At 38.6% G+C, this 27,386-nt stretch overlaps 1 protein-coding gene across 2 annotated transcripts in view; it reads left to right on the plus strand.

Annotated features, from left to right (window-relative positions):
- Nucleotides 1-3,694: 3,694 nt before the first annotated feature.
- The window catches only part of zdhhc9 (zinc finger DHHC-type palmitoyltransferase 9), an 83,342-nt gene continuing 59,650 nt past the window's right edge, over nucleotides 3,695-27,386 (plus strand). For both annotated transcript variants that reach the window (XM_052021763.1, XM_052021764.1), the window contains exon 1: nucleotides 3,695-4,119. In XM_052021763.1, coding sequence (XP_051877723.1) covers nucleotides 3,941-4,119 — 179 coding nt within the window. In that variant the 5' untranslated portion in view covers nucleotides 3,695-3,940. The remainder of the gene's footprint in view (nucleotides 4,120-27,386) is intronic.

Raw genomic sequence — 27,386 nt, forward strand, 5'->3', positions numbered from 1 at the left:
AGGGTATGTGGGCTTCAATACATTCAAACCATAGAACTGGTCAAGCTATGATTATAATCAGGGATAATAATCTTGGAAGATGAAATAAATAAATTATTTTCATTTATTTAATCTTCATGTTACAAATGTTATTGCAAACTATGGGGAGAAATTACTCTGAAACACTGTTCCTTAGATAGTAATGCTCCATAGGCTCATATAAGAATCAACAATGCGATGTTTTGCACCTAAGGACATGTGTGATCATGTCTATCTTATCAGCCATTGGGTCTTAGGGTCGTCTCAATACCAATATGTGTCCTTCTTAATAGGCCCTGGAACAACTGATACTGTTGCCAATCTGCGCATCTCTTGAATTACATTGTGGAGTAGGCATCCACCTTGTGATCATTTATGTGTTCCAAAAGCATTGGAATTGAAATGGTATGCAGGTCATGGTGTCACAATGTAGTAAAAGTACCTGAATCTGGCTTAGTGTTTTATCTGAGCATGGTCACTGCCTGTGCTATTTTTTTCTCTTCATATTTTGCTAACATGCACACTGTTTTGGTCCATCAGTCTCAGTGTATTTTTTCTTTTATGTCTATTTTTAAAACTGAAATTATTTGGAGTGTAACTATTTAATTGGGGAAGTGTGATAGTGTGGGACTGTGTAACTCCACAATATTGTTAAAACTATCCATTTGAGCCTCTACCCCGTTTACAAATTCTGGAGGCAAAATATCAGAGGAAGCATTCAAGACAACTAAGGTGACAAAGTAATATTTGACCTTGATTCTGAGTTCTTACCCATGGGTAAAGACTAAGGTCGTTGCATGTAGGCATACGTGAGCATACGGGTGATTTCAGAAAATAGGAATACTTCCATTTTCTGGCATTCACAGAAATTCAAGGTGGACCCACAATATACTCCTTTAGAGTCACCAGTTACTCTGCACCTGGGCTATCATTCCTTAATGCTGCTAGTATTGTCTGCCTCAGGTAGAATCTATAATGACGAAGAAGGTTTCAAGTGGGTGTTTAGCCCTTATGTATATGCCAAGACATTATTGCCTGTTAAAGTCATGATGCCTGGACACTTACTTCTTTTGTTTATACCAACAAGTTGGAAATGCTTTACTAATTCAAAGTCAAGGGGTTGTAGGATGCTTTAAGACAGTAATTATGGATTTTCAAAATACTGGGAAGGAGATCTGATAAGGATCATTGCAAAGAAAGCAATCTGGGACTTGGAGATTGAAAACACAATCCTCACAAATCCTTGAACCTGCACTAACCAGCTCCCTTTTCCTTAAGTAGGCAGCATCAGTAACCTTGCTAATGTTGTGGTGAGCCATAAACTACAGTATATGGGGTAGTCAGCTGCTGCTGCTGCCGGGAATGATCTGAAGGCCAAGATGGTCAGCGTGGCAGTGATGTTAACTTCTTATCGACAGAATGGTCCAGTTATGAGTATATGGTTGGAGCTCTGCCTGGAGAATATTACAGAACTTTGACAACTCTACTTCTGAATACATCATTCCTGTGAGGGTTGGATGACAAAATCTTGGATGACAGGGTCTGTCACCGACGGGTCTTTCCATTCTGCTTTGGGGTCCCTGACAATTTCTGTCCAATTCCCTATCCCTCTCCTACTTGAACATTAAACCCAGTAGATCCAGCAGTACCACTATTGAATACACAAGGTGAAGAGGTAATAATTGGAAAAAGTACAAATTATCAGAAGTCACTTTAGCCACATGAATGTTTCTCCAGTGCTTGCTGGTAGTCTCCAACAACACACGGCACACCTATGAAAGTATGATTGAGACATGCTTTAAATAGCACAGTTGCAGAGGATTTGCTGCCATGAACCTGATGCAATTTTAGCTGGGTGTGGCGAAAAATATTTGGATGGATATAAATCATCTGTGCATGTTCTTTTTGCCAAATGTGAGTCTCCTTATGTGCTTGCATGTACCACTTACGAAAATGTCAGGCACAATTTTGTGTGTATCATGCAGTTTCACAAGTTTAATGCAACTTGTATACATTACCAAAGTCATCAAAATTGGAAACTCCCATCCCATATAAGTTGACGTTCCTTTTACTCTTTACCTCAAACTTACTAACAGCATCATTGGGGGACAGCAACAATCATGCAGTATTGCTTCCAGAATCAAAAGGAAACAATTTTTACTCAAAATGCCAATGTCAAGACTACCAGGATGTTGCATCCTCACAAAATGATTAGAACACCTTAGGCACTGGATAAAATTATTTTTGTAATTTCTCTGGTTACCAATGACTTGTATATTACATAAATCAATCAGTTGAATTAATTTTTGCTTTTGAAAGGATACTAAACCCTGTTTTTTTTAATTCTAAGAATTATTCATAACTTGGATTTGACCAAAATATTTAACTTGTGCTGGAAACAAACAGGAGGAGGACATATATAGGCTGAGACAGGAATTTAATAATAACACTGACCAAATGCTTGGTTCAAAGAGTAGGGTTCAAAGAGCAACCAAGGGAATTCTGGAGCTTCCAATTCTCATTAGAATTTAGGTGGAATGCTTTCTCCAGAACTGCAATATTAAATAATACTGCAAGCCATAACTGTATGAATAACAACAGATTGAGGGGGGTAAAAGGACAAGTGGAGTCTGAGGTAATCAGTTTCTAAATGATTGATGGTTCCAGAGCTGTTTGTGGAAATGTAATGACAGGTCTAAGATCGAATGAGTGGTATAAATTCAATGCCAAATCATGAATGTACCGAGAATGAGAGTGGCTGGATTAGGAGGGAAAAATAAAAGCGGCTTGAATTGTTAATTTCAGAATCCTGCAGTTAAGGAGATAAAGTGTTGGTTTCACGCAGGTTTCTGACGTCTGGTCTCCCTGGCTGCGTGTTTTTTATAGGTAACACTTCTAGGAATTACCAACGCAAAATATCAAATTTAACTAATCAAAGCCTTGTATTACTAACGCAGACGCCTTGAAATTAATTCAGACAGTAAATTATCCGTCAGTGAATTTAATTCATATCTCAGTGCCAGAGCATTAATTGGCCATTGTTTTTAAAGAAAAGCAATACATGGCTACAAAACACAATTTGCGTCACCTCAGACAAGCTCAATGTGAAATTTAATTCATATCTACTGTGCAAATGCGGAAACTTCACGCCGTTCGATGCATTCAGTGATAAACTCATTTGAGATACTGTTATAGCAAAGGTAACGCATAGCGCAACTCAAATAACTATTTTATTTCCATGTTTATTTCTTAAACTTACCGTATTTCCTGTGGCATTTATATGATTTGTTTTTGACAGTGTTATTTTTTAATAAACTTGATGCAGGACTTCTGCGGATTCTGTATGTGATAATCCGACCCCAGTGGCCTTGATTTTAGGCTAATAATATCCTAAAATTAATACAGTACATCATTCCCCTTCCCTGCCTACTCCCATCCCCTCTCTACACATGAGCTGGTTAAGGGTGAATTTCTACCAGTCACAGGAGCTTGGAAAGCTTCGACAAAACATGAATGGGTTGCGGCTGGAAAAGCTGAAGATGCGTGCGCGCTCACGGCGAGACGAAGCCATGCGGGTGCACGCGGGTGACGGGAACCAGCTTGGCAGCGGGTACACGCGCAACACTGAGTTGCGAACGGGGGTGGGAAAGGGCGTGGACGACGGAGGTCTCGCCGAGTCTTGTGCGAGTGGCTGTATTGCCCAGAGATGGAGTAGCGCAGACAGAGACTCACACAGTGTTGGCAGTGATAAGTACAGTAGCAGGCAGGGCTCGGGGACGAGGAAAGGAAACATTGCAAAGCCGCGGACAAAGGCACCTACCTTGCAAGGTGGATTGCAGCCAGCACATTGCACGTTACCATCAAGATCTGGGACTTTAAAATATTAAATTTGTAAGGGATTTTACATATTTTATTAAACAATATGATCGAAGGAATGCATACGACGAAGGGCGAGAAGAAGCCGACGCGGAAATGGCAGAAACTGCCTGGCAGAAACACGTTCTGTTGCGATGGCAGGATCATGATGGCCCGGCAGAAAGGAGTTTTCTACCTCACCGTCTTCCTCATCGTGGGAACCAGTGCGTTGTTCTTCGGGTTTGAGTAAGTAACAATGACAGATAAATCGAATTGCTGTTTGAGGGCGTCAGAAGGATTATAAGGACTTGGACCTTTGAAACTTGCGGGAATCATTATTATTTACGCTGTAATTTTGTTTACATTTGAAGGAGAACATTTTATTTAGGGAGTAGCTTGAATCTGTATGAAAGCCATTCCTCGTTGACCACTTAACGTGTAGCTTGCGTCTGATCTCCATGAATTTTATATCGTGTGCATTTGGAGCATCCTCCGTCCCACTTACATTGCAACCTGTCAAATCTCAGGTTTTGGATAAAAATTATGTTTTTAAGTATTTAACAAATCTTCCGGGTATTTGTTTCAAGAAGTTTCTAATGTTTCTTTTTTTTGCCTTTTATAAAATTTCACTTGATGACGCCGTGACCTTGGTAGCTATGGAGTCTTTGCGCTGTTTAAAAATATGCGTGAGACACTTCTGCGCTGATAAAACCGGTTTCGCAAAGTGTTATTTTAGTTTAACGAAGCAATTAAGCCTTAAGGAACACAAAAGGATACAATGTGAACTGGGAATGGAGAACAGCAGGAGAGCTGAAGTAATTCTTATCGTGCTGACGTTTGCGATGAAATGATGCGTTTTAATTTGATTTCCTTCTTGCTGTCGCATTTGGCAAATGCAGATAAGATGGCTTGCTGAATCCTTCAATTGGGAGTACTTAATTTGCAGGAGTTACCTTCCATTAGTATGTTACAAAGCGAGAATTATTTGTCTTTATTCTTTATTAACGATGCTTTGAAACTTTTAAAACCGTTTTCCCTCAGTGTTTTAACTATCCACATTATGGGGAAAAAACACCGGTAGGTGTGCTGAAAGTCTTTGAATTGTTTCTTGGACTATCCTAGTTAATCGCAGGCCCAAAATGAGTACCTGACAATTGGCCTCCGTTTCTCTAGATGTGGGAGTAGGATTCTGGCTGCATTTCGGAGTCAGGCGATTGTCGCGTCCTCTCACCACCCCACCCCCCACAAGGAGCAGTGCAGTTATCTACAGAGGAGTCAGTAGGATTTTTCTGAAATGCTTTGTAGTTATAAAGCCCGATAACGTTTGAAGACACGGTTGATGTATTAAAGAAATGTCCTTGTTTGTGAAATGCTACCAAATGACTTCAGGATGGAAGAAAGTAGAGGAAAAACACTTCTAATTTTTGAAATCAATTATTAAAAATGCAACAGGTCCAGATGGGACCAACCTGTGAATTCTGTTGCTTGTTTTGCCAAGAACACAGGTACATAATCAGCCAGGTGGTGAAATTCTATAAAGGCAAATTATTTATTTCACCCCCTTGCTTTTTGATCATTACTCAAAATATTGCTCAAAGTGTTGATTTTTGTTTTGGAAAACAAGTTTCTTGTATTAAATATAGACTTTTAAACTGAACTGGGTGACTGACTTACATGGAAACAGTATCCTAATCTTGATTTGTGTGAATCATGAAAGGAATAAAATTATGACCATCCAATACCACTACCAATACTATCTAGTTTTTTCTATATGTGGATCTTAGTACTCTTACCTTTGCCTTAATTTGTGGTTTCTCTTTTTGGGTAATACATAACCAAAAAACATGCAAATTGCCAAAGAATTTGAAAGGAATATTAGAATAGGTAAAGTGTGGAGCATTTCCTCTGGGATTGTTAGAATGAAGTGCAACAGACGGCCTCTGCATTTGATGCTGCAGTGTACACAGCTAGAGGGTTGGAGTTAACTTGGAAATGAATCTGCATTTTGCTTGGTCTGTCTTTGTCATCAGTGTGTTTATCTGTCCAAGGAGTTAAGAAAGCACAAAAGCAGGGCTCTGTAATGAATATGTTGTTCCTCCCTATATTTGCCAAATAGCTAAGAAGGGAACTAATTTGAACTTAATCTCTAAATTGCTTGGAGTGTGATAGTTCACACATTAGTCTTTGCCTTGTTATTGTGAACTGTAATATGGTAAATTTAATAGATTAATAATCCAATTTTCTGGGCCAGATTTACATTGGATATATTGTTTGAGAAGCATTTGCACTAAGATAAAACGGTGGAAAGTATTAACCTAAATGGGAAGCGATGAGATAGGTGAGAGATTTCATGCTTGATTAGTATTCCTTCAATGCCAGTACTTGTGAACAATGAGTAAGTAGGATTTTATGCTTTGATTATGTTTTTATTTAGAATTTGATTAATTCCCTTTGCTCAAATGCCACTGTGTGCAATGTGTTTCTTTGAAAATCCAAGGAGACTGTTCTATTTTTCTACTTCCTGTGCATAGTAGTTCCAACAGGCAGTACGAAACTGCAGTAAGCTCTAGTTCAGGTCTAAAAACTAGTGTAGTTTAAAAGTTAACTTCACACATTAACATATCCTACATTTATACTGTGTATAGCATCTTTTTTTCTTGTTGAGTTAACTTTAAATTTCACATGTGTTCAGTATGGAAATAGTCTACACTTTTGCAACTGATCAGTGGATGTCTAGTTTAAAATCATAGTGCACTTGTTCCTGTAGTGCCCTATCATTATTTGATAAAATGTGCAGACACTTTGGGCAGAAAGTTGAACTATTCATGTAACTAAATAGTTAACAGCTCGAAACGAAATACTGTTTTAATTGCTAACTATATCACCCAGTCTCAAAGGGATGTTCATTGAGTTGCTTAGAGAAGTAAAAGCAAACATTGGTTGCAAAATTTCTGTCTTCTCAGATACCAGGTAGCATTAAGAAACTGGAGGGTTGCAGGTGCTACACTCTTGTACAAAGAAAATAAGGAGGGGAAATGTAGCAATTGCACCCAGTTACATTAATGCTGATGGTTTAGATGCTGATATGCATTGTAAACCAGAATTATGTTAACAGCTCAAACATATATTGAATAAAATAGTGTTTTGACAAAGTGAGTGCAAATGAAGATAACTTCCTTTGTCATTTGGTTTTGCTGGATGTTTATTAATTGCAATACATCTATTCAAGTTTTACAAAGGGAAGAGGGTCTTTTAGTTAGTTACATGGATAGAGTAAAGAAGCCAGGATTGTTCTGCTTGGAACAGAGGAGTTGTGAGGAGATCTGAATAAGATATTTAAAATCACTAAGGGTATAGATAGAGTAGATAAAAAGAAACTGTTTCCATTGGTAGTGGGTCAAGAACTAGAGAAGAGAGAATGAAGATGTTTGGCAAAAGAATCAAAAGTGACATAGTTAATTTCCAGACTGAGATGCCAGGGGTAATAGCAGAGGCAGATTCAGTTGTAGTGTTTAAAAGGGAGTTGGATTAGTATCTGAAAGGAAAGTAATTTGGGGTTTTGTAAAAGATGTGAAGCCTTTCGGGGTGCAGATGAGATTTACTAGAATGATTCTAAGGATGAGGGACTTTAGTTATGAGGTAAGGGTGGAGCATTGGGGCCATCTGGATTGATTTTACATGGAGCCAGTATGAACTTGACAGGTGATTGGCTGCCTTCCTTGCTGTGACCATCCTATGATTCTGTGATTTTTGGATTCTCTGTGGGTCATTAACTGATACATACTTGATGTGGGGAAACATTGCTCATGGGATCCTGCTGTATGGAATTGGTGTTATCTGCAAAGGAGGCAAGGAAAGCACAAAACTCGGCTTGGAGGAGGGAAAGTTAGTCATATAAAATTGACCTTAATCTAATTTGCATACCAATAGACCTTAAATTGAAATATTAATGTGTGATCAAGCATATGTTTAACCACGAGACTTGCTAGTCCTAAAGTGTGGTTAAGGAATGTAAGGGGTAATTGATTGAAATGCTAAAAGTGAAAGCAGATTGGGATGTACTCTGTGCCTGATCATCAATTATATTTTTAATTTTCCCATTGGTTACAGTCCTGTACCATTTCACTTCTATTTTGTATGGGAATGGGAGGAGTCATTTTTTGTCATTGTAATAAATGCCCACTTTAGGTTGCTAAGTTATAGTTGTCTGGTGCACAAGTGCTCATTGGCATTGAACTATGTTCTCTGTCTCAATACCATATCTGCATAGCTTGATCAAAGTAGTAGGGCAGATTGGAAGAAGTGGTTAAAGAAATGTGGGGGACAAAACAAAGGATTAATGTAGGATCAGTGTAAATAGGTGGTTGATGGTTGGTATGTGCTTCCATGGGACCATATGTGCTGTATCCCATTATGATTCTCACTCTGCAGTGTTCAGAATCCTGGGATTTATAACAGCAATGATTGAAGTATTGTGTCCCATTCTGGGACTACATTTTGTGAAAGATATGAAGCCTTTCAGGGTGCAGACGAGATTTACTAGAATGATTCTAAGGATGAGGGACTTTAGTTACATATATCGACTGTTAAAGTTGGAGAATGAGAGGGGATCTGATGGAGATATTAAAAATAATGAAAGGTTTAGACAGAGAGAAACTGTTCCCATTGGTATAAGGGTCAAGAACCAGGGGACATAGGATGCAAGTGATTGGCAAAATAATCAAAAGTGAGATGAGAAAAATCTTATACAGCAAGCTTTGCTTGATTTCTGAAGGAAACTGGAGCTGTCATGGCTTTCAAAATATTTGTATGAATTTTGCTGCTTATTGTTAGCTGGACCTTTCTGTGGGTACCTTTTGGGGAAATCTGGGTGAAAGTTTATAGGGCAGGCTATTACCAAGGCCAAAAAGAAGAATCAGAAATTTTGAAAGATAAAGATTTATACTCAACCCAACTGGTTTTGGTTTATAGTATTCCAAGATTATAATGAAAGAGGGGGAAAATATTAAGAAGGAATAATTATTTGAATGTTAGAGCAATTATGATAGGGTAAGCGGGCTTGGGGGTAGAATTGAAAAATAGAAAAGGATGAACAAATGTTTTGGAGTTGCCTGTAGGCTCCTTTGTATCTGTAGTGAAGTGACAGAGTATATACTGGAAAAATGAATAAAACATGTAGCAAAGACCAATTGGTGTGATGCTGTGTATGAATAGGGAAGTAAAGGACAATATAATTTAAAGAAAAAGCAGAGAAAAAGACAAAAGTCAGCAGATGTTGGTGACTGGGAGAGATGCAAAGAACAACAAAAGGTGAGAAAATAGATATCTTTTAGCTCTTATAATTAACATTTTTACAATGTGTTCCTGCTGAAGGCACAGACTTTCTCAGGCCACTACCATGAGTCGTCCTCTTTTAAAATATGTACCCAATTCTCTCAAAATATATTAATTCATATTCTCTTATCTTAAATATCATCTGCCATGTGTCCATTCAATCCCCCAACTTGTTTATAACCTCAAATATTTCTGTACTTCCAACTTCCATGTCATCTGTAAATTTTGAAACTGTGCCCAGTACCTGCAAGTCCAATTCAGTAAAGTATAACAAAAAAAGGTAATGGTCCTAGTAGTGAAGCTTGGAGAACTCCCATTTTCTGCCTTCCTCCAGCCTGGGAAAACTAGCCATTCATCACAGCTCTTTTTAAGCCTACTTCAGCCTGCTCCTTAGCCAATTCTTTATCCATACAGCTACCATATCATTTATTCCATGAACTTTATTTTTGTTAATTACACTAATATGTGATGCTTAATCAAGTGCCTCTTGAAAAACCTCACACATATAGTCTCCATTGTCCTCACTTAAATTCTGTCATTATTGTCTTTTAAAAAAAATGTTTTGGCTTTCTTGTATTAATTTGTGCTTGACCGAGTGACTGAATTTTCTCCTGGATTATGATGCTTGCAAATATTAAATGGATATAAAGCTCTTGGTTCTTATCTTTAAGCTTCCATTTTGCCACTACTGATAGATCACCTTTTAGTCCCTAAGTGACAACTGCTTCTCTTATGATCCTTTTTAGCATTAATGTGCCTAGAGAAAACATTAGATTCCTTTGTGTGTCAGTGTCTTGATACTCTATTCTACCTGTGCTTCATTCTTGTCACTGCCATGGTCTATTGCATTTTGTGTAGTTACTTGTTTCTGTGTGTCATAAGCTTATTTTTCAGTGTTTTCGGGCTGTTTTTGAGGTATCTGTTTTTGTTGAATTCCGTTTCTTACTAGTTTTCATATTGATGTGTAAATATATAGGAGGAAGGAAAATATAAAGTTTCAGTTTCACAGTTCTGGGATTAAGTGAACAGAATGGTGTTAATTCCTGTTGCTGATTCTAGTGGTAGTACTTGAAGAAAGACCATACATGTGGGTCATTGGATCCTTCATTTTGAAGGTCTAACTCTGCAACAAATAAGAGACTTAATGCTGTTAGTTACATTATATGAGATTAATTTATCTCCTTTTATTTTGCCTCTTGAATTGTATGTAAAATCAAGGTTGCCCAGTCATTGCAGGTATTTTCATAATCTCTAAGGTGCTTGTTGACAAGGCCATTGACCCTTGATGGCAGCATGCCAGCTTCATTAATAATTGCCCAATGAACAGTACAGATTGGAAGCATTTGGGGTTATGGTGTTCCTTGTAAACAGGCTGTAACAATTACCAGTACTGTGTAATATAATGTTTTAATAAAGCATATGACTTGAGGTCATTACTATCTTACATAGAGTAGAAAGTACATAGTTAAGAAAATGCTCTTTCTCTTTGAAAAATAAATGCATTTGAAAAATATCAGAGGAAAGAAAGAAACACTCGAACAATTTTGCATCCAAATGATTTTGACAGGGTGTCTCATCAAGATGACAGGGAAGTCTTCCTTCTACAAGTGGCTTCTGCCCTTTTCCTTTCCAGTCCTGATGAAGGGTTTTGGCCTGAAATGTCGTCTGTTTATTTCCCTCCATGAATGCTGCTTGACCTGCTGAGTTCCTCCAGTGCTTTTTGTGTATTGCTCCAGATTCCAGCATCTGCAGAATTTTTTTGTATCAAAGTAGAAGAGAGAATGGATTGGTCAAGAGATGAGTTTGCAGCCCAGAGGTTTTGTCTGTCTTTAGGCTTGAGGGCTAGAACAGAATGGGGAGATGCATTGCATGCCATACATAGCCAGTTTTAATTCCATACAATCCTAAGATTCATACCTGTGGGAATGCAAATGATTGTTTGATGTTTTCTAATTTTTTTAAAATATAGAATGTGAAGGGCAATGGTGAGTTGTTCATTGGGTGGTGAGTCAATGCAAAAGGGAAATGGAATGGAAGGATGGGAAGGCAGATTTAATTGCTCAGCCTCCACCTCTGAGACTATTGATCTCCTGAATATATGGAATCTGAATTATGTCCAGTGCTCTGTTAAAAGCATGTTACGCAGAAATATAAGTGACATACTTGTGTATTAAAAATCAACTCTCTTGAAAATCTGTAATTTGCCTGATAATAAAACCTTGTCCATTGATAACCAAGATTGAAACACAAAATCCAGCCATGTTTGGCTAAAGCTATTGATTTTTATCTTGTATTTAACCTTGTCTTTCCATAATTATTTTGCTTTGTTTATCTTTCCTATAAACACTTCTACATCAGTCTTTGTACCCTCTTCTTGATGAAAATTGTTCATCAGTTGCACTGACTGCTCAACAATTGGTAGATGAGCTTTCAGCACCTTGGGTGTTAAACTGTGGAATCCCTAAACCTTTCTTACTCTCTCTTTCAACATGAGTTGTTGATGCAAGAAATTTGGCAGAATCAAAACTTTCCAAACATGGAATATGCAGTAAGTCTATCAAACTTGGAAAGGAAAAAGAATCCTAGTTTCATGAGGGGGTCCTTTTTATTAGATATTCTTTTGTAACAGGTTGTCAGGAGTGGTGAGAGAACAGAAAGAAAAACCTTAAATTGTAAGACTTCAGCTACTGGAAATCTGAAGTAAAAATGGCAAGTCAAACAGCATTGATGGAAAGAGAAACAGTTAATGTTTCAGGTCGAACACCTTTTGCCAGAACTGGAAAATAGGAAAAAAACAAGTTTAGTATTAAGTTGCAGAGAAGGTGGGCAAAGGGGATATCTGTGATAGGGTGCAGATAGGTTGGTTGGGGGTTGGGGTTCACTGGTTAAATTAGTTAATAGGTGCAGATAGAAACAAAAAAGCATAATGTTTTGCAACTAGCATGGCTATGGGAAATGCCCAGCAGGTCAGGCTATGTGGATGGAGAGAGTGAAACTAAGCCAATAAAACAGATGGATGACTTAAAGCAGAAATGGCCAGTTCTAATACAGGCCAAGAAAATGAGTTGTCTGAAGTTGGAGAATTTGATACTGAGTCCAGAAGGCTATATTTTGCCTATATGGAAGATGAAGTACATGCGTTGGGCCATGTTATAAGAGTGCAGGAGACCACAGACAGACAAGTGAGAGTGGGATGGAGAATGGAAGTTGGAAGCACAGACTTGTCCCTGCAGATTGGAGACAGACACCCAATCACAAAGTAGTTACCCAATCTGCGTTTGTTATGTCCAATGTAGAGGCGACTACGTTGTGAACATTGACTACAATGCTGTAGATTAGAAAAACTACAAATGATTTGCTGCTTCACCTAGGAGGACTCTTTGGGTCCCTCTTTATGGGAATGGATGTTGAATGGAAGACAGGTGTAGCTTGGGCTTGTGTGTGTTCCCATATCACATCTTTGATCTGGAGAAAGTGAGTGGAGTTAAGGAGCTGTTCAATGTGAGGGCAAGTTTAGCCTGGTGGAAGGGAGCTCATTGGGCCTCCACTTAAGAAAGAAGTGAAAGGCTCTCAGACTGTCCTGATGTGGGAAATGTCTTTGTTCACTCTTCAGCTGAATGTAAAAATCCTTAATCTTTCACTCTTCCCATGTGTATGATCAAAATAACTGAAGTGTTTTGCTTTAGCATGAAGCTGTTCCTGGTTGCCATGCAGTAAATGTACCTCTGACTATTTTTTTCTTCAATTCCTTAGTTAGTGTGTTTGATATTAAATTCAACATTTTAAATCTTGTAATTCTCTAGACCTTGGTTGTTCTTGTGGAGGAAGTTCAATTGCAAATTACATTTTTGTTTGGATCGAGTGATACAGAAATGAAATAGTTTCTGGGAGACAGAGGAATGTGTTTTTTGGGGCAGGGCCCTGTTACAGATTTTACTGTTACACACTTGTAAGTGGTGTGAACTATGTTCATCCTCTTTGTTTTTATTAAGAGTTATGATGAAGATCAATATAATATAAAATATTGACAATCATAATTTGTCTAATACCAGCATGTTTAAAATTAAAATATACTGTTTATTGGTTAGGAGTTAATATTATAATGTTGTAATTACATAGTTTTAAAGGGGTAAGCATGAATTTTATTTGAGGTCAATTAATGATTAATAAGTTCTGGGATGCCTTTTTGAAATTGAGTTTTAAAGATCACTGTGATCTAAGGTTGAAGATTTCAAAGAAAATATTTAGTAGCCAAGCAAGCAAGAATTTTCTAAAGCAGTAGATAATGTCATGGAGGAGAAGATGAAGTAGATAGTATTCTTACAGTGACACCAGTTTGTAAATGCCTTTTAAATTCTGATCAGTACAACAAATTGCTCTCGATTCTGCTGGAAAAGGCTGCAAAGACCTTTTAAGGAGAGCCAAATCACTGGCATTAAACTATGCATGAATAGAAATTCTGAAGATGATATTAGTTTCACCACATCTGCAAAATCCAGGCCACAGTGATTACAAATGCAGAAACTAGTCAAGTGTTACTTCTGAAGTAGATACTAGTCATATTGAGTTTTGTACATAGGAACAGCAGAACATGTGAACCAGGAGCTTGGGTAGGCCATTCAGTCCCTTGAGGCTGCTCCACTGTTCAATAAGGTAATGACTTGTCTGTTTGTAACCTTAATTCTGCACTCTCACCTACCTGTGGTATCTTTTCACCTCTTGCTAATCAAGAACCTATTTACCAATGCCTTAATAATATTCAAAGACCTTGCTTTCATTGGCTGTTGAGGAAGAGTTTCAAAGATTCATAACCTTTTGAAAGAAAAAAAGTTAGCCTCATCTGTCCTAATTGGGCAATCATTTATTTCCAAACATTGACTTCCAGTTCTAGATTCTCCCACAAAAGGAAGTCTCCTCACCACGTCCATGCTGTCAACACTCCTTAGGATCTTGTATTTCAGTCAAGTCACTTTTTTACTCTTCCAAACTCCAGCTTTTCCAACCTTTCCTCATAAGATAATCCACCATTATAGATATTGGTCCAGTAAACCTTCTCTACACTGCTTACTGTTCTTTCATATTCTTTTTTTAAATGAGACCAGTATTGTCTATGATACTCCACATGTAATCTCACCAGGGCCGTATATAACCGAAGCAAACCACCACCCCCTCCCCCCCCCCCCCCCCCCCACTCCCCCAACTTCTGTAATCAATTCCTCTTGCAATAAATGATACCATTCTGTTAGCTTTCCTAACTAATTGCTGTATCAGCATTCATTCTTGCATTTTCATTTAATCTACCTATATGCCTTAGTAGTCTCCTTATGTCCTCTTTTCTGCTATTATTACATTACACATATATGACCATTTTAACATTATGCATTCATTTTGCGTAGTCATCTCTGAGCAGAAGAAATTACTGGTGCTGATCCCTGATTTGATACACCTTCAACTTTTTTAATGAGTGTTTGAAGTTTGCATTACCTTTTGTTATATTTTGTTCCATTGCATTAATTTGGGATGCTTAGGAGTTATAATGGGTAAGATGTAGCACTGTTTAATGTTTACAATGTCCACGGAAACCACTTTGAGCAATATTAAGTCTAAAGCAGAACACCGTAAACCCAGACATGTGTAGGGTTACAATGGGTTTTCCTGCGCATTTGTATGTTTTCTGGATTATACATTTACTTAAATTGCTACTACATGATTGCATGTGAGGTGAAGAGTGTTTGTCTTCCATTGTTCTTTTCTGCCCTGATTTTGTTGCTGATTTTTGAAAACCCAGGAACTCCATGAGCAAATGTTCACATAGACTTTTTATAAATTGCTTATGAACTTGCTGCACATTGCTATGTAATATTTTCTGTAAAAGTTAACTAATGAATTACTAATTGTTACTGATTGCTTTAACATGGCCTATTTGCATGCTAATTTGCTTTGTTTTCAAAATGCCAAGAAACCTTGTTAGAGGCTAATTTCCTGAATACCATCATTAAAAAAAATCAAAGCTGAATACCATAATAACTTGAGGACTTGAGCAGTTTTATTGCAGTAACCTCACAGACCTAAGACTGTTGCCTGCAGCTAAACCACAGACCTGTGGTTACCCCATGGGCCTGTGGCTGCTGCCAGTGGCTACCCCCCACCCTCCCCAGCCAAACTTAAATAGTCAAGATTCAAAGAGCCTATCTTACCAGCCCAAACCAGCTTGGACCCCACCAGCATGGCCTGAGTGTCATCAAGGCCACCAGTAGTACACCAAAGATGCCTCATCCCTAACTTTCTCCTGAAACCTTTGACAGTCAGCAAAACCTTGGCCCTAGTGTTGCAGGCTGTGCCAACAGAGTGAAGGTCTTTAAATATATCTCTGATATCCAGAAGCTTTTAAAAATAAGTTTAAAAACAATAAAACACTTTAAGGATATTAAACAAAACTAAAATAATTTAGAAAAAAGATCTGGTCAGCTTTGTTTTTTTTTCTCTGCAGCTGTACAATTAGAATCAGAATCAGGTTTATTGTCAGTGACATAGTCGTGAAACTTGTTGTTTTGCGGCAGCAGTACAGTGCAAGACATAAAAATTACTAGAAGTTACAAAAATAAATATAGTGCAAAAGAGGAATAATGAGTTAGTGTTCATGGATCATTCAGAAATCTGATGGTGGAGGGGAAGAAGCTGTCCCTGAAATGTTGTGTGGGTCTTCAGGCTCCTGTACCACCTCCCTGATGGTAGTAACATGAAGAGGGCATGTCCTGGGTCGTGATAGTCCTTAATGATGGATGCTGCCTTCTTGAAGCACCACCTCTTGAAGATGCCCTCAATGGCAGGAGGATTATGCCCCTGATGGAGCTGGCTGAGTCTACAACCCTCTGCAGCCTCTTTCGATCCTGCGCATTGTAGCCTTCATACCAGGCGGTGATGCAACCAGTCAGAATGCTGTCCACCAGACATCTGCAGAAATTTGCAAGTCTTTGGTGACATACAAAATCTCCTCAAACTCCTAATGAAGTAGAGCTGCTGACATGCCTTCTTCATGATTGCAACAATGTATTGGGTCCAAGATAGATCCTCTGAGATGTAGATGTCCAGAAACTTGCAGCTGCTCACCACTGCTGACCCCTCAGTGAAGACTGGTGTGTGTAGTACTAGTAAAGTCACTAAGTATTGAAATGGCAGTATAGTGCAGATAAATCTGTGTTTGATGAGATGGTGCAGGAGAGAGGGCTCTGGATTCCTGTGGTATTGGGCTCAGTTCTGTGGGAGGAGGGACCTGTATAAGTTGGGTAGAATACTTCTCACGAGAGGTTTGTTTGTGCTCTGGGGGAGATTTTAAACTCATCTAGTAGGGGGTGGGTGAGGCATAAGATGATAGCACTGAGAAAGGGGAAAAGAAGCTTCAGAAAGGATTTGGAGAAATAAATAGCATCATAAGAAGAAATATTGATGCAGGACCAGGCTAAGAGAGCGTAAGGAAAGTCTAAGACATCTTCATATACTTGCACTGTAAACCCAAGGAGTGTGTTAAACAAGGTTAGTGAGCTGCAGGTGCAATTATGATGATGTGGCATTTTTGTTTTTAAAAAGGGGAAGAATGGGTTCTAAATATTCCTTGACAGCCATTCCTTGAGTTAAATAAGGTATGTGTTCCTGGAAAACATTCTGTTAACTGAATTTTTTTTAATCTGAGGTGGTGAATTGCATCATGGGTATTTTTGGCACTGTATTCCCTGGGCATAGAACGGCATGTTATTTGTTGTGGTGAAAAATAGATTTGTTGATCAAAGATGCATACCCTAAAGAATCTGTTCAGCAAAAATAAGGGAGGAAAGGAGAGGGAGTGACTGCATTGATTAAGGCAAATTTTGTGGTGGCAAGACAGGATGTGCTGGAATAATAGAGGACAAAATCTATCTGTGAGATGTGGCTACACTAGTGTGACTAATTTATTGGTTACCAACTAGTGCAAAGGGATATTAAGGAACAAATTTGCAAGGAAATTAGAGATGTGCAAAAGTCATAGAGTGGTGTTAACAGGAGGCTTCAACTGTCCAACTATAGAATTGAGTAACAACTAGACTGCAGGAGAAGCTTCTGAAATGTGTTCATGAAAAACATTCTTAATTATTATGCTTCTGGCATAGCATGGAAGGCCCAGCATTGCTGGACTTGGCCTGGCTCATTTCCCAGAAACAAATGGAACAAATATCAGTGGAGAAACGTGTAGGAAATGGCAATCATAAGGCTTAGAATAGCTATGGAAATGAAATAGACCTCCAGCAGATAAAGTAATCGGTTGGAAATGGGCTAATTACATTGGAATGCAAACAGATCTGGCCTAGAAAAAATGGCAGATAAAACTGTAATTGAACAATAGACAGCTTTTAAGGTGAAAATGTTTTAGGTGTGTTCATTCAACAGGAAGAATAGAGAAATTAAAACTGGAGCTCCCCAGGTATCAAAAAAGTGGGAAAATGGCAGAGAACACAGAAAATAAAAAGCATGTGACAAATCTTGGGTTGTTAGCACAAATGAGACCCAAGGCTGATCACAGAAATTTCAGAGGAACTAAAAAAAAAGGAACAGAGAGGCAAAAAGCAAGTATGAGAAAAGGCTGGCAGCAAATGTTAAAGGGGAGTCCAAAAATATTTTTTAAGTTTGTAGACGGAAGAAAAGTTGTAAGAGAAGAGGCGAGGCTGAACAGAAATAAAACTGACATTTTACTTATGGAGTCAGAGGTTATGGCTGAAGTAGAAAATGAACACTTTCCATCATCTGTCACCACAGAAGAAAATGCTGTTGGAGTCTCAGCAAGTACAGTGTAGTTGACATTCTGGATGAGCTAAAAATTGAGAATGAGGAGGTACTAGAAAGGTCAACTGCACTTTAAGTGGGCAGAGCACCTGGTCCAGATGGGATGCATCCCAGGTTGCTGAGAGAACTAAGGGTCACAAATGTGGAGGCCCTGGTCTGAATCTTCCAAACATCCTTAGATTGAGAAGTGGTGCCAGAAGACAAGAACTTTGCAAATGTTCAAAAAAGGATATGGAAGAAACCTTAAAGCCTCTTTAACTTTGGGAGGGGAAAGTTCTAGAAACAGTTGTCAGAGATAAGATTAGCAATTGCTTGGACAAGTGTGAATTGGAATTGGTTTATTATTGTCATATGTACTGAGGTATAGCGAAAAGCTTGTCTTGCATTCTGTTCATACAGAGTAATTAATTTCACAGTTCATTGAGGTAGTACCAAGCCGTGATGCATCTATTGTGCATTAATAACAATTAGGGAAAGCCACCTTAAACTTATTAAAGACAAGTCATGCCAAACTAATTTGGTGTCTTTTGATGATATATCAGAGAGTGTTGATGAGCAAATGTAGCTGATGTATACATAAACTTTCAAAAGGCATTGGGTTAAAGTGCCACATAACAGGCAGGTTATGAAAGTTGAAAACATTGGAATAAAGTACAACATAGAAGCATGAATGCAAAATTGGCTAAGCAACAGGAAACAAAGAGATAGTGAAAGATTTCTTGGACTGGAGGGTACTGTGAGGTTCCCAGGGGTTGGCACTAGGATCACTACTTTACTAGTGACTTAGACTTGGGTATAATGGATACAATTTCAATATTTGCAGATGATACAAAACTTGGAAAGGTGGTGAACTGTGAGGAGGATAGTAATAAACTTCAAGGAGATATAGATGGGCTGGTGGGGTGGGCAGACAGGTAGCAAATGATCTTTGAGGCTGAGAAATGCAAACTGTTGCACTTTGGTAGGAAGAATGAGAAGAAACAATAGAGAGGGCACAACTCTAAAAGAGGTACATGAACACAGCGTATGTGCATAGTTTGTTGAAAGTGGTTGGAAGGCCATGTGGGATCTAGGGGTTTATAAATAAAGATACTGAGTACAAGTCATGATGAGCCTTCATAAAGCACTGGTTTGGCCACAAATGGAGTAGTGCATCTAGTTCTGCCCAACTCACTGCAAGAAAGATGAAATGATTTTGGCTGTGGGCGCAGAAGAGACCTGCCAGAATGATTTTAGAGATGAGGGACTTTAGTTATCGGGATAGACTGGAGAAGCCATGGAAGAAAGGAGATGTGATGGAAGTATTTAAATTGTGAAGCATCTAGACACAGTGGATGGAGGGAAACTTCTCATTGACAGAAGGGTAGGAACCAGGGAATGTGGAATGAAAATGATTGACAAAACCAAAGTTAACATGAGAATAAACTTTCTCATGCAGCCAGTGGTTTGAGGTCAGGAATGCACAGAGGGAGCAGTGGAGGCAGATTCAATTGTAGTGTTCGAGAGGGAGCTGCATTAGTATCTGAAGGGAATTTACAGGGCTACAAGGAGAGGGTGGGGGAGTGGGACAAACTGGGGTTGCTTCTGCATGTAACCAATTCATGGAAATGCCTCCTTCCATTCTGTAAGCATTGTAAAATTCTGTGAATGGACTCCTGAGGGTGTAGGATGTGAGCATTGATTTGTTTTTTTTTGTACCCACCCCAGCATAGTGTCTGGGGAATCTCAGAAAGATTGTCACTGGACTCCATGACATCGAGTATCATTCAGAAAGTTTGGACTTCTGCACGCAATTACACTTACGCAAAATCCAAGCAGTGATATAAATGGGTAAAGTGTGATGATTCCCTTCATGACTGCTCTCATTTACCAACAAATAATGTCTCTCTCCTAGTATATTAGACTGATTTGCTCATCCAATGATGCTGTCATAATGCAGGCAAAATCTTCTGCCATTTAAGGTATAAAAATCATGATCTAATTTGTCACATTTTTTGTGAATTTGGTATAAATTAATTGTTTTTCAGTCGTTTGTCTCTTGCTGTTACTTGGATTGTAAATAATGACAATAGTTGTTAGTTGCAACTTTAACTGATTTGTGATGAGGCTTTGGGCTTTAACTTTCCAATTAAATCCTGGGGAATCTTCCGCAGCTTAAAGATATAGCTGCCTGCTTTACAAATGGAGCAGCCCAAATTGTGATGGTGGTCACTTGGGCCAGAGCACCACCCACATAGTGAACTCTTGCTATGAGAGATCCATTTCTAGTGCTATTATTACAAATCACTGTCTTGGCTGAAGCCGTTGAATGGATTATTAACCTTGACATTGAACTATGCCTGCACCCCAGTTTATATATAACCACTATTGTATATCTAGGTTTTTGAACTGGAAACTGAAGTTGTTAAATCCTGGGCTTTCATTTCTGAAATTAGTGTTCAAATTTAGTTCAATAGAAATATTGCTTTTGCTTTTTTTTTGTGTGAAAAGTGAGCTGTATCAATCTAGTTGTTTTACTGAGAAATGTGACAAAGCAGATAACTTGGTGATAATTGGCTAGCTCATTGCAAGATCGTTGGTGTTGTAAACTGAAATTATTGTATTCATCCAGATGGAGCTATGTTTTCCAATGATACCAGAGTTATATTGCTTGCATGGTACAGGGAGTCTCACTGTTCATCCCATCATAGCTATATCTTCAAGTGCATGTTGCTAATACTAAGACGAATGGAATAGAAAGTGTACAATTCCAAAACGCTAATGTACTTGGTCCAAATCAGCGCATATCTTTTGAAAATACCAATTATTTCTTCTATATTACAAAGGGAAAAATAATCAAGTGTTTATAAAGCAGAAGGATCTATTTAACATCAAAGATGTTTAACACCAACTTGAAGGTTTAGATAACTCTCAAAAAGGATTCTGAGATTATGTTGGGTAGTTAACCCCTACATATTGATTGAAATACAGATTGTGTGCTACCTTTATGTGATCTACTGCTTAACGTGGTATCTCCAAGCAGTCAGGGCCAATTGCCCTTTCATTAGCAGCTGCATGTATGAGAAGAGCCTGAAATTATAACTTCAGAGCACCACTCAAAGCTAGCCCACATCTTCTTAAAAGAAGGTGTATTGTGGCTGCTCCAAGCACTGGCAGTAGTTAAGGAAGTGAATCTAACATGGCAAAAAATGGCACAATGTGCAAGAAAGTGGGTTCCAATGATTGAGGAAAGAGAAAACCTTATTACCAAAGGTTCAGATACAGTTTTTTTTTCTCTTAACATTTTGAGTGCACATGCCCTCCTGCTTAAGGTCCTTAACTGCCCCTTCTTCTCGCAGGTTGGCATTCATTCTCCCAGTCATACTTCTTTCTAAGGATAGGCCCCATTTGGGAGCAGCTGGTTTAGACAAAGGACTTGAAGGAAACAAACAAAAAGTGTTCAACACCTGCCACACCATTCCCTGAAGACAGCTAAGGAAGGCACCAAACACTTATGGAAATGTACTCAGCTGAAGAAATCAACTGGTAACCAACTTGTAAATAGTTGATAATTCTTTAACGTTGCAATGATGGGGATTGCTTCCTGCCACTTAACAGGTCTTCAGCTGTACAAGATAGAGCTCTGCTACTTCAATGGTCTTTTGGTCATTTTCCAATCCTTAAACCTTTACAATGTTAATTTTCACTTTTAAATTTCTTCAGGCCAGGCTTCAGGAGAAAAAAATAACAAAAATGTGACTGAGCCAATATCACAAAATGTATGACTTATACAGCAAAAATAACCATTTCTGATGTACACAGAGAAAGCAAGTTATTGGAAATTGGAGAATTTCCAGAAGGCTGCAATGTGCCCAGATGGAACATATGGTTATGTTCCTCAAGCTTGTGTTGGGCATTGTTGGAGTGGTCATATCATGTATATCTGAGTAGGGAGACTGATTTTAGTGCTTCAGTACAGCATTAAAATTTCACTCTACATTTAAAGTTCAGGTTTGAAGATGGGTTTGAACCCACTTGTTTTGGCTCAGGTAAGAGTTTTACCAACTGAAGTAAGGTGATAATTATTATAAGAATTTCATGCCATCTTTCAATTTTGAATAAGTAGAACTTTATTTTAGATTGTTACTTAGATTAATCATTGTATTTACACATAATTCATTCAAACAATGTACCTTTTTCCTTGGTGGGTATTGTGTAAATAAATGAAGTAAGAGTAAATTGCTAGACATTGTGGCAGCTTCCTGAGAGCTGTGTCTCATGGTTAATCATTTAATTAAAATGTTCTTGAAATCCTATTCTAGTGACTTGATGAGTTTCAGTGCTGATTCCAGTGCAGTTCTGTAGTTCTTTTCTTGTCTTGTATTTGTAACAACATGCAGGCAGACCATTCAGCCCATTGGGACCATGCCAGCTCCAGGGGAGCTACCCCATTTGTCCTGTTCTTGCTCCATATTTCTTGGTACCCTGCAATTTATTCTCTCTCACACATACCATCATCTCCCCTTTGATTCTTTTGCCCATTAACCTGCACTGAGGGGTCATTCACAGTGGACAACTAACCTACCAGCTCATCTTTGCAACAAGCAGAAGCTCACACAGTCACTTAGATAGTGTGCAAACTGCAGACAGACAGCACTTGAAGTCTAGATTGAACCCAGCCTCCTGTTTGTGTTCGCTGTATTCCTGTAGAAGAGAAAACTTAATTTTTAAGCAGTTGAAAATGAATGAGTGCAAATAGAATTTAGAAAGTTGAAATGGTTGCTTTTCAGGGATTTCTTTTAGCTTGAGAAAATTTAACATTTTTATTGCATTTCCTCAATAAAACGTTTCTATTATATTGATTGATGCATATATAAAAAATTCAGATGTTCTAAAGGACTGTAGTTGCATGCATTGATGTTTGAAAAGTACATATTTTTTTAATCTGTCAAATTAAATTTTAATTTTGTTTCAAAAAGGATAAAGTTGGTGAAATCTTTGTGGAAGAATGTCTTCTGTAATTCAGCTGCAGAATTGATAAAATCTGCTTTATTCAGACAGTGGTATGGCTTGAAATTATGTAGTGCATTGTTCACTATTTAATATAAATTGTGTTTGCATGCCGCCTTGTGATTTGGAATTATGATAGGAAACCAGCTGGTCTAATAACCTGAAGCCTGAATTTTTGTGGGAGTTTAATGAGAAATTGAGACTTAAAGACATGAAGGTTCAACAATTGGCTTTTTCCATGCCATATTCTCTCTGCTTTTTTTTCTTCTGTCTTTCTGAAAAAGCTGTTTCCTACAGGAGTGATTTAAAGGGGCATTCAAAAGGTGACCCTTGATAGTCACCATCTTTTTCCTCTGATCTTTTAACACTGAGGTCTTCTGCAGTGTCTCAACTGCTTGATATTGACTAACGATATATTGGCAATGAATTTTCTTGTTTAAGAAAAATTAAATGTTATGGTACACCTAATGTTTGCCCCATTAAATTTTTTTTAAAATACTTATTCATTAGACTCACCACAAGATTTTCAGAACGTAGTCATAGTGTAATACAGCGTGGAAATGGGCTCTTTGGCCCAACTCCTCTATGCCGACCATGGTGCCCATCAAGCTAATCCCATTTGTGGCCCATATCCTTCTAAACCCCTCCTATCCATGTACTTATCCAAATATTATTTAAATGTTATTATTGTACCTCTGGCTGCTTATTCCATAAACGCACCATTCTCTGCCTGAAGAAGTTGCCCTTCAGGTCCCTTTTAAATCTTTCACCTCTCACCTTAAACTTATGCCTTCTAGTTTTTAGTTCCCCTTACCTGGGAAAAAGACTGTGTGTTCACCCTATCTATACCCCTCATGATTTAAAACACTATTGTTGTATTTCCATATGCAATGAGGTGCTGAAACAGACACTGTCAAGTGGAACAGTCCAAATTATGATTATGGCCTGAGGGCTCATCTAATTTTAAAATGTTGCATTTAAACAATGAAACATAAAAAAAATTAGAATGCAGCAATATTTGGTTATATTTGCATTCTGATGTTCAAATCAAAATTTAATTGCTTGGATTACTTTAAGCTCACTATTTTGTGTGTGACTGAACTGTCCAGATGGGTTAAGCAGATTGGTGTTTGAGCATGACCTGGGCCTTTCCTGGTTTGTAGGTTGTGTACTGCAACTGGGAGTACATGCCCACTGAGCCAAATAGGTCGATTTGAAATGTTGGGAATTTGCTCTGGAAGTGTGCAGTACTAATGTGCCACATTTGTTTTTTCCTGTGTGTTATGTTGTCAGGAAATATTCTATACAGGCTTTTCTCCTTGAAGTAAGTAGTCTTTGCATCATTTCTGAGGATCAATTGGAGGGAGGAAAAAATGCTGATTATAAACAGACAGCTATTTGTGCTTTTCACATTGTATTTCTGTGTCTTGAAGAAATCTACATTGTTTGAATAATGCTGCAAAGGCTGTGATTTCTTGTTTATTAGTGTTCACTTAAGCAAGTAACAAGTGTGGAGTTACGAACAAAGCATCCTTTTTATTAAAGGCAATCAACTAACAGCAATTGCTGGTACAACTGAGATTTGCACCACCTGACCTGCCAACCAATAGTTATGGGAGTAATTGTTGGTATTTAACTATGTTTTAGGTAAGGTGAGGCACCTTAGTGAGATCTTTCAGCAATTGCCAAACTGCTGACATTCCAAATACATGTTTGCTTGCGAAGCTGGTTCCTTGTTGGCAGATGGCCTCCTCTTCCTGTTAGCAGGGCTCTGCTGAATAGAGAGAACTGAGTGAGACCCTGGGTGGCAATGAGATCTGTGGGTCTGTCTGGGATTTAGGATTGGGGAGAGGTAAAACAACAAGGATGGGAGAGAGTAAAGGTTTTTCTGCAAATATGCATGACATAGTTGGATGGAAGATGGTGGTTGAGTGACAAAAATCAGGAAGCTGGAGTTAAAAAGCACAGATCCATTTATGAGGGACTTTTATCCTGGGACCAACAACAAAAGGAAAATAATGTTGAATCCAAGCTCAAACAAGAGTTACCTATTTAGATAAATTGGTCGTTTGTTTTCTTTGTTCTTCCACAAAAATGAATTTGTAAGTCGTTTGTACAACAATGTACAGTAAAACTCCATTAACTGGCATGGTTGGGATTTTGGTGCTGCTAGACTAGCAAAAAGGAGTTTGTACGTTCTCCCCGTGTGTCTGTGTGGGTTTCCTCTGGGTGCTTTGGTTTCCTCCCACGTTCCAAAAAGATCTTGCAGGATAGGAGTTGTGGGCATGCTACATTGGCGCTGGAAGCGTGGTGACATTTGCGGTCTGCCCACATTCTCAGTAACTCAAAAAGATGCATTTCACTGTGTGTTTTGATGTACGTGACTAATAAATAAATATCTTAAATTTTCCGGACTATTTGGTGTTATTCCTATTAGTACAACAGCACACTTTTAATTCATTCTTTTCGAGATGTTTCACAGCAGAATGATTTTCCCAAGAACTGGTATGTTTCAAGGGAGTGTGGGAAACAAAACCTGGTGAGTTTCAAAGGAGAACAGGAATCAACACCCAGATAGCCAGATGCTGAACCATCAAGATTTCCGGATAGTTTGGTGGATTATCAGAGTTTCACTATAATTGGAAATACTAAAGTTTTTAGTTTGTCTAAATTGATCAAGGTAGCTAAGGGGAAGGATAATAGTCCATATTTGTTTCTTAATTCAATGCGGCTTTAGTGCTGTAGCACAGAGGAGGGAAGACAATATTGTAGGATTCCTTATTAACTTTGGGCACAGTTGGCATTTGAACATGCCACCCACCTTAATATCAGATATAAAATTTAATGGAACTAAAAGTGTTAGTTTCACATTAGTAAAACTAGAGTTGATGGAAAGGACACTTTGTGACCTTTCTTAAAGGAAACAAAATTACTTGCGAAATTTAGTTGGAAATGGGCTGCCAGTTGTTCTTTTCATGATAAAATAGATCATACAGAAATATCTTCCTTCTCATACAAAAGCACAGAAGGCATCTGAGCCGCCATCATTGCTTCTAAACTATGCTGACCATTTTTTGGAGGAAAATAGGAGTTGTGCATGATATAAGGAACAGAAACTTTTGTATGTTGGGAAATGACTCCCAGTTGGCACCAGAAACAGATTCATAATTCACCTGAGTGCAAAAGCAACCAGATGTTTGTCATTATGGTAGGTGAAATATTTAATATAACTACACAGTTACCAACTATAAATTTGATCGATCTATGGATTATATTAACCCCTGAGATCTCTGCTGCAAACTTTGAAGTGTCCACTCCAGATGTCCCCTATTCTGGTAGATGACCACATCCTGGAGGTGTGTGAAATCTATTTAGTTCTGATTTTCCATTTGCCTCCTACTGGGGTGCCTGGTGGGGTGAGGGGAGGGTGGAACTGCTGTCACATCACCCAGCCTGTTGGGCTTCCTTTCCCAGAAAGCCAAGGGGCCCTCCTCGGTTTGTGGGCCAGAACAAAGCCTGTGCTAAGTAGTCTCACTCCCTTACGGAAGAGTCCAGACAGACAAACACCCCACCCCTTCACTTCCTGCCGTTAGTTCCAGCAGCCGTGCCTGCCAAGGCCTGTGGTGTAGCACCAACACCCTCCCTTTCCTCCAAGCTTTCCCACAGAACATCTGCATAAGTCCCAGCAGCCCATTGAACACTGTCTGGTGTTGCCAGTGTGGGGCAGCTCAGTGTACAATGTAGATGTGGACAATCAAGATAGCAGCAGCCAAGTGAGGCAAGCAGTACCTCAAAATGAATTAACACGCCCCACTTATCTGCCAGCAAAAGCTACAACCCACCAGAAAGATGTTCATGACCTGTGGTTTGAGAACCATTGCTTTAAGCCATATTCCAATAATAACCACAGCATCCTATTTCTTTCTCTGTCTCTGTTGGCAAGTGGTCTCTCAAAGCTTCATCCAAGAGAGGAAGTCATGAATTTCATTTTCCACTTTCAGTTTCTTCAATTAGGGAACTACTAGTTTATTGACTGTGTGTGTGTGTGTGTGTGTGTAAGAAGAGACAAATGTTCATACTTATCTAAGCAACTGGAGAACAATCATTCAACAAGCATTAACACAGCAGATTGGAAATATCATTCGTTAACTTCAACTGTGTAAGGTGCACTTGAAACTCTGCAGTATTTCTGGTCCAAGAAGACCTCTTTTAGGAAGAAGCTTAATATACAGCAACGTGGAGGATGATCTGCCAACTAGAAAATGATTTAAGATTTTCTATGGTCCTTGTATCTATGTGTGATGATGGCAGTGTGGTATGTAGAGGCAGAGACTGATTGCTCTCAGAATGAGGAAGGTCATTCTTACAGTGAACAA

This window comes from Pristis pectinata, chromosome 8 (genome assembly GCF_009764475.1).
Source record: "Pristis pectinata isolate sPriPec2 chromosome 8, sPriPec2.1.pri, whole genome shotgun sequence".
Taxonomy (NCBI): domain Eukaryota; kingdom Metazoa; phylum Chordata; class Chondrichthyes; order Rhinopristiformes; family Pristidae; genus Pristis; species Pristis pectinata.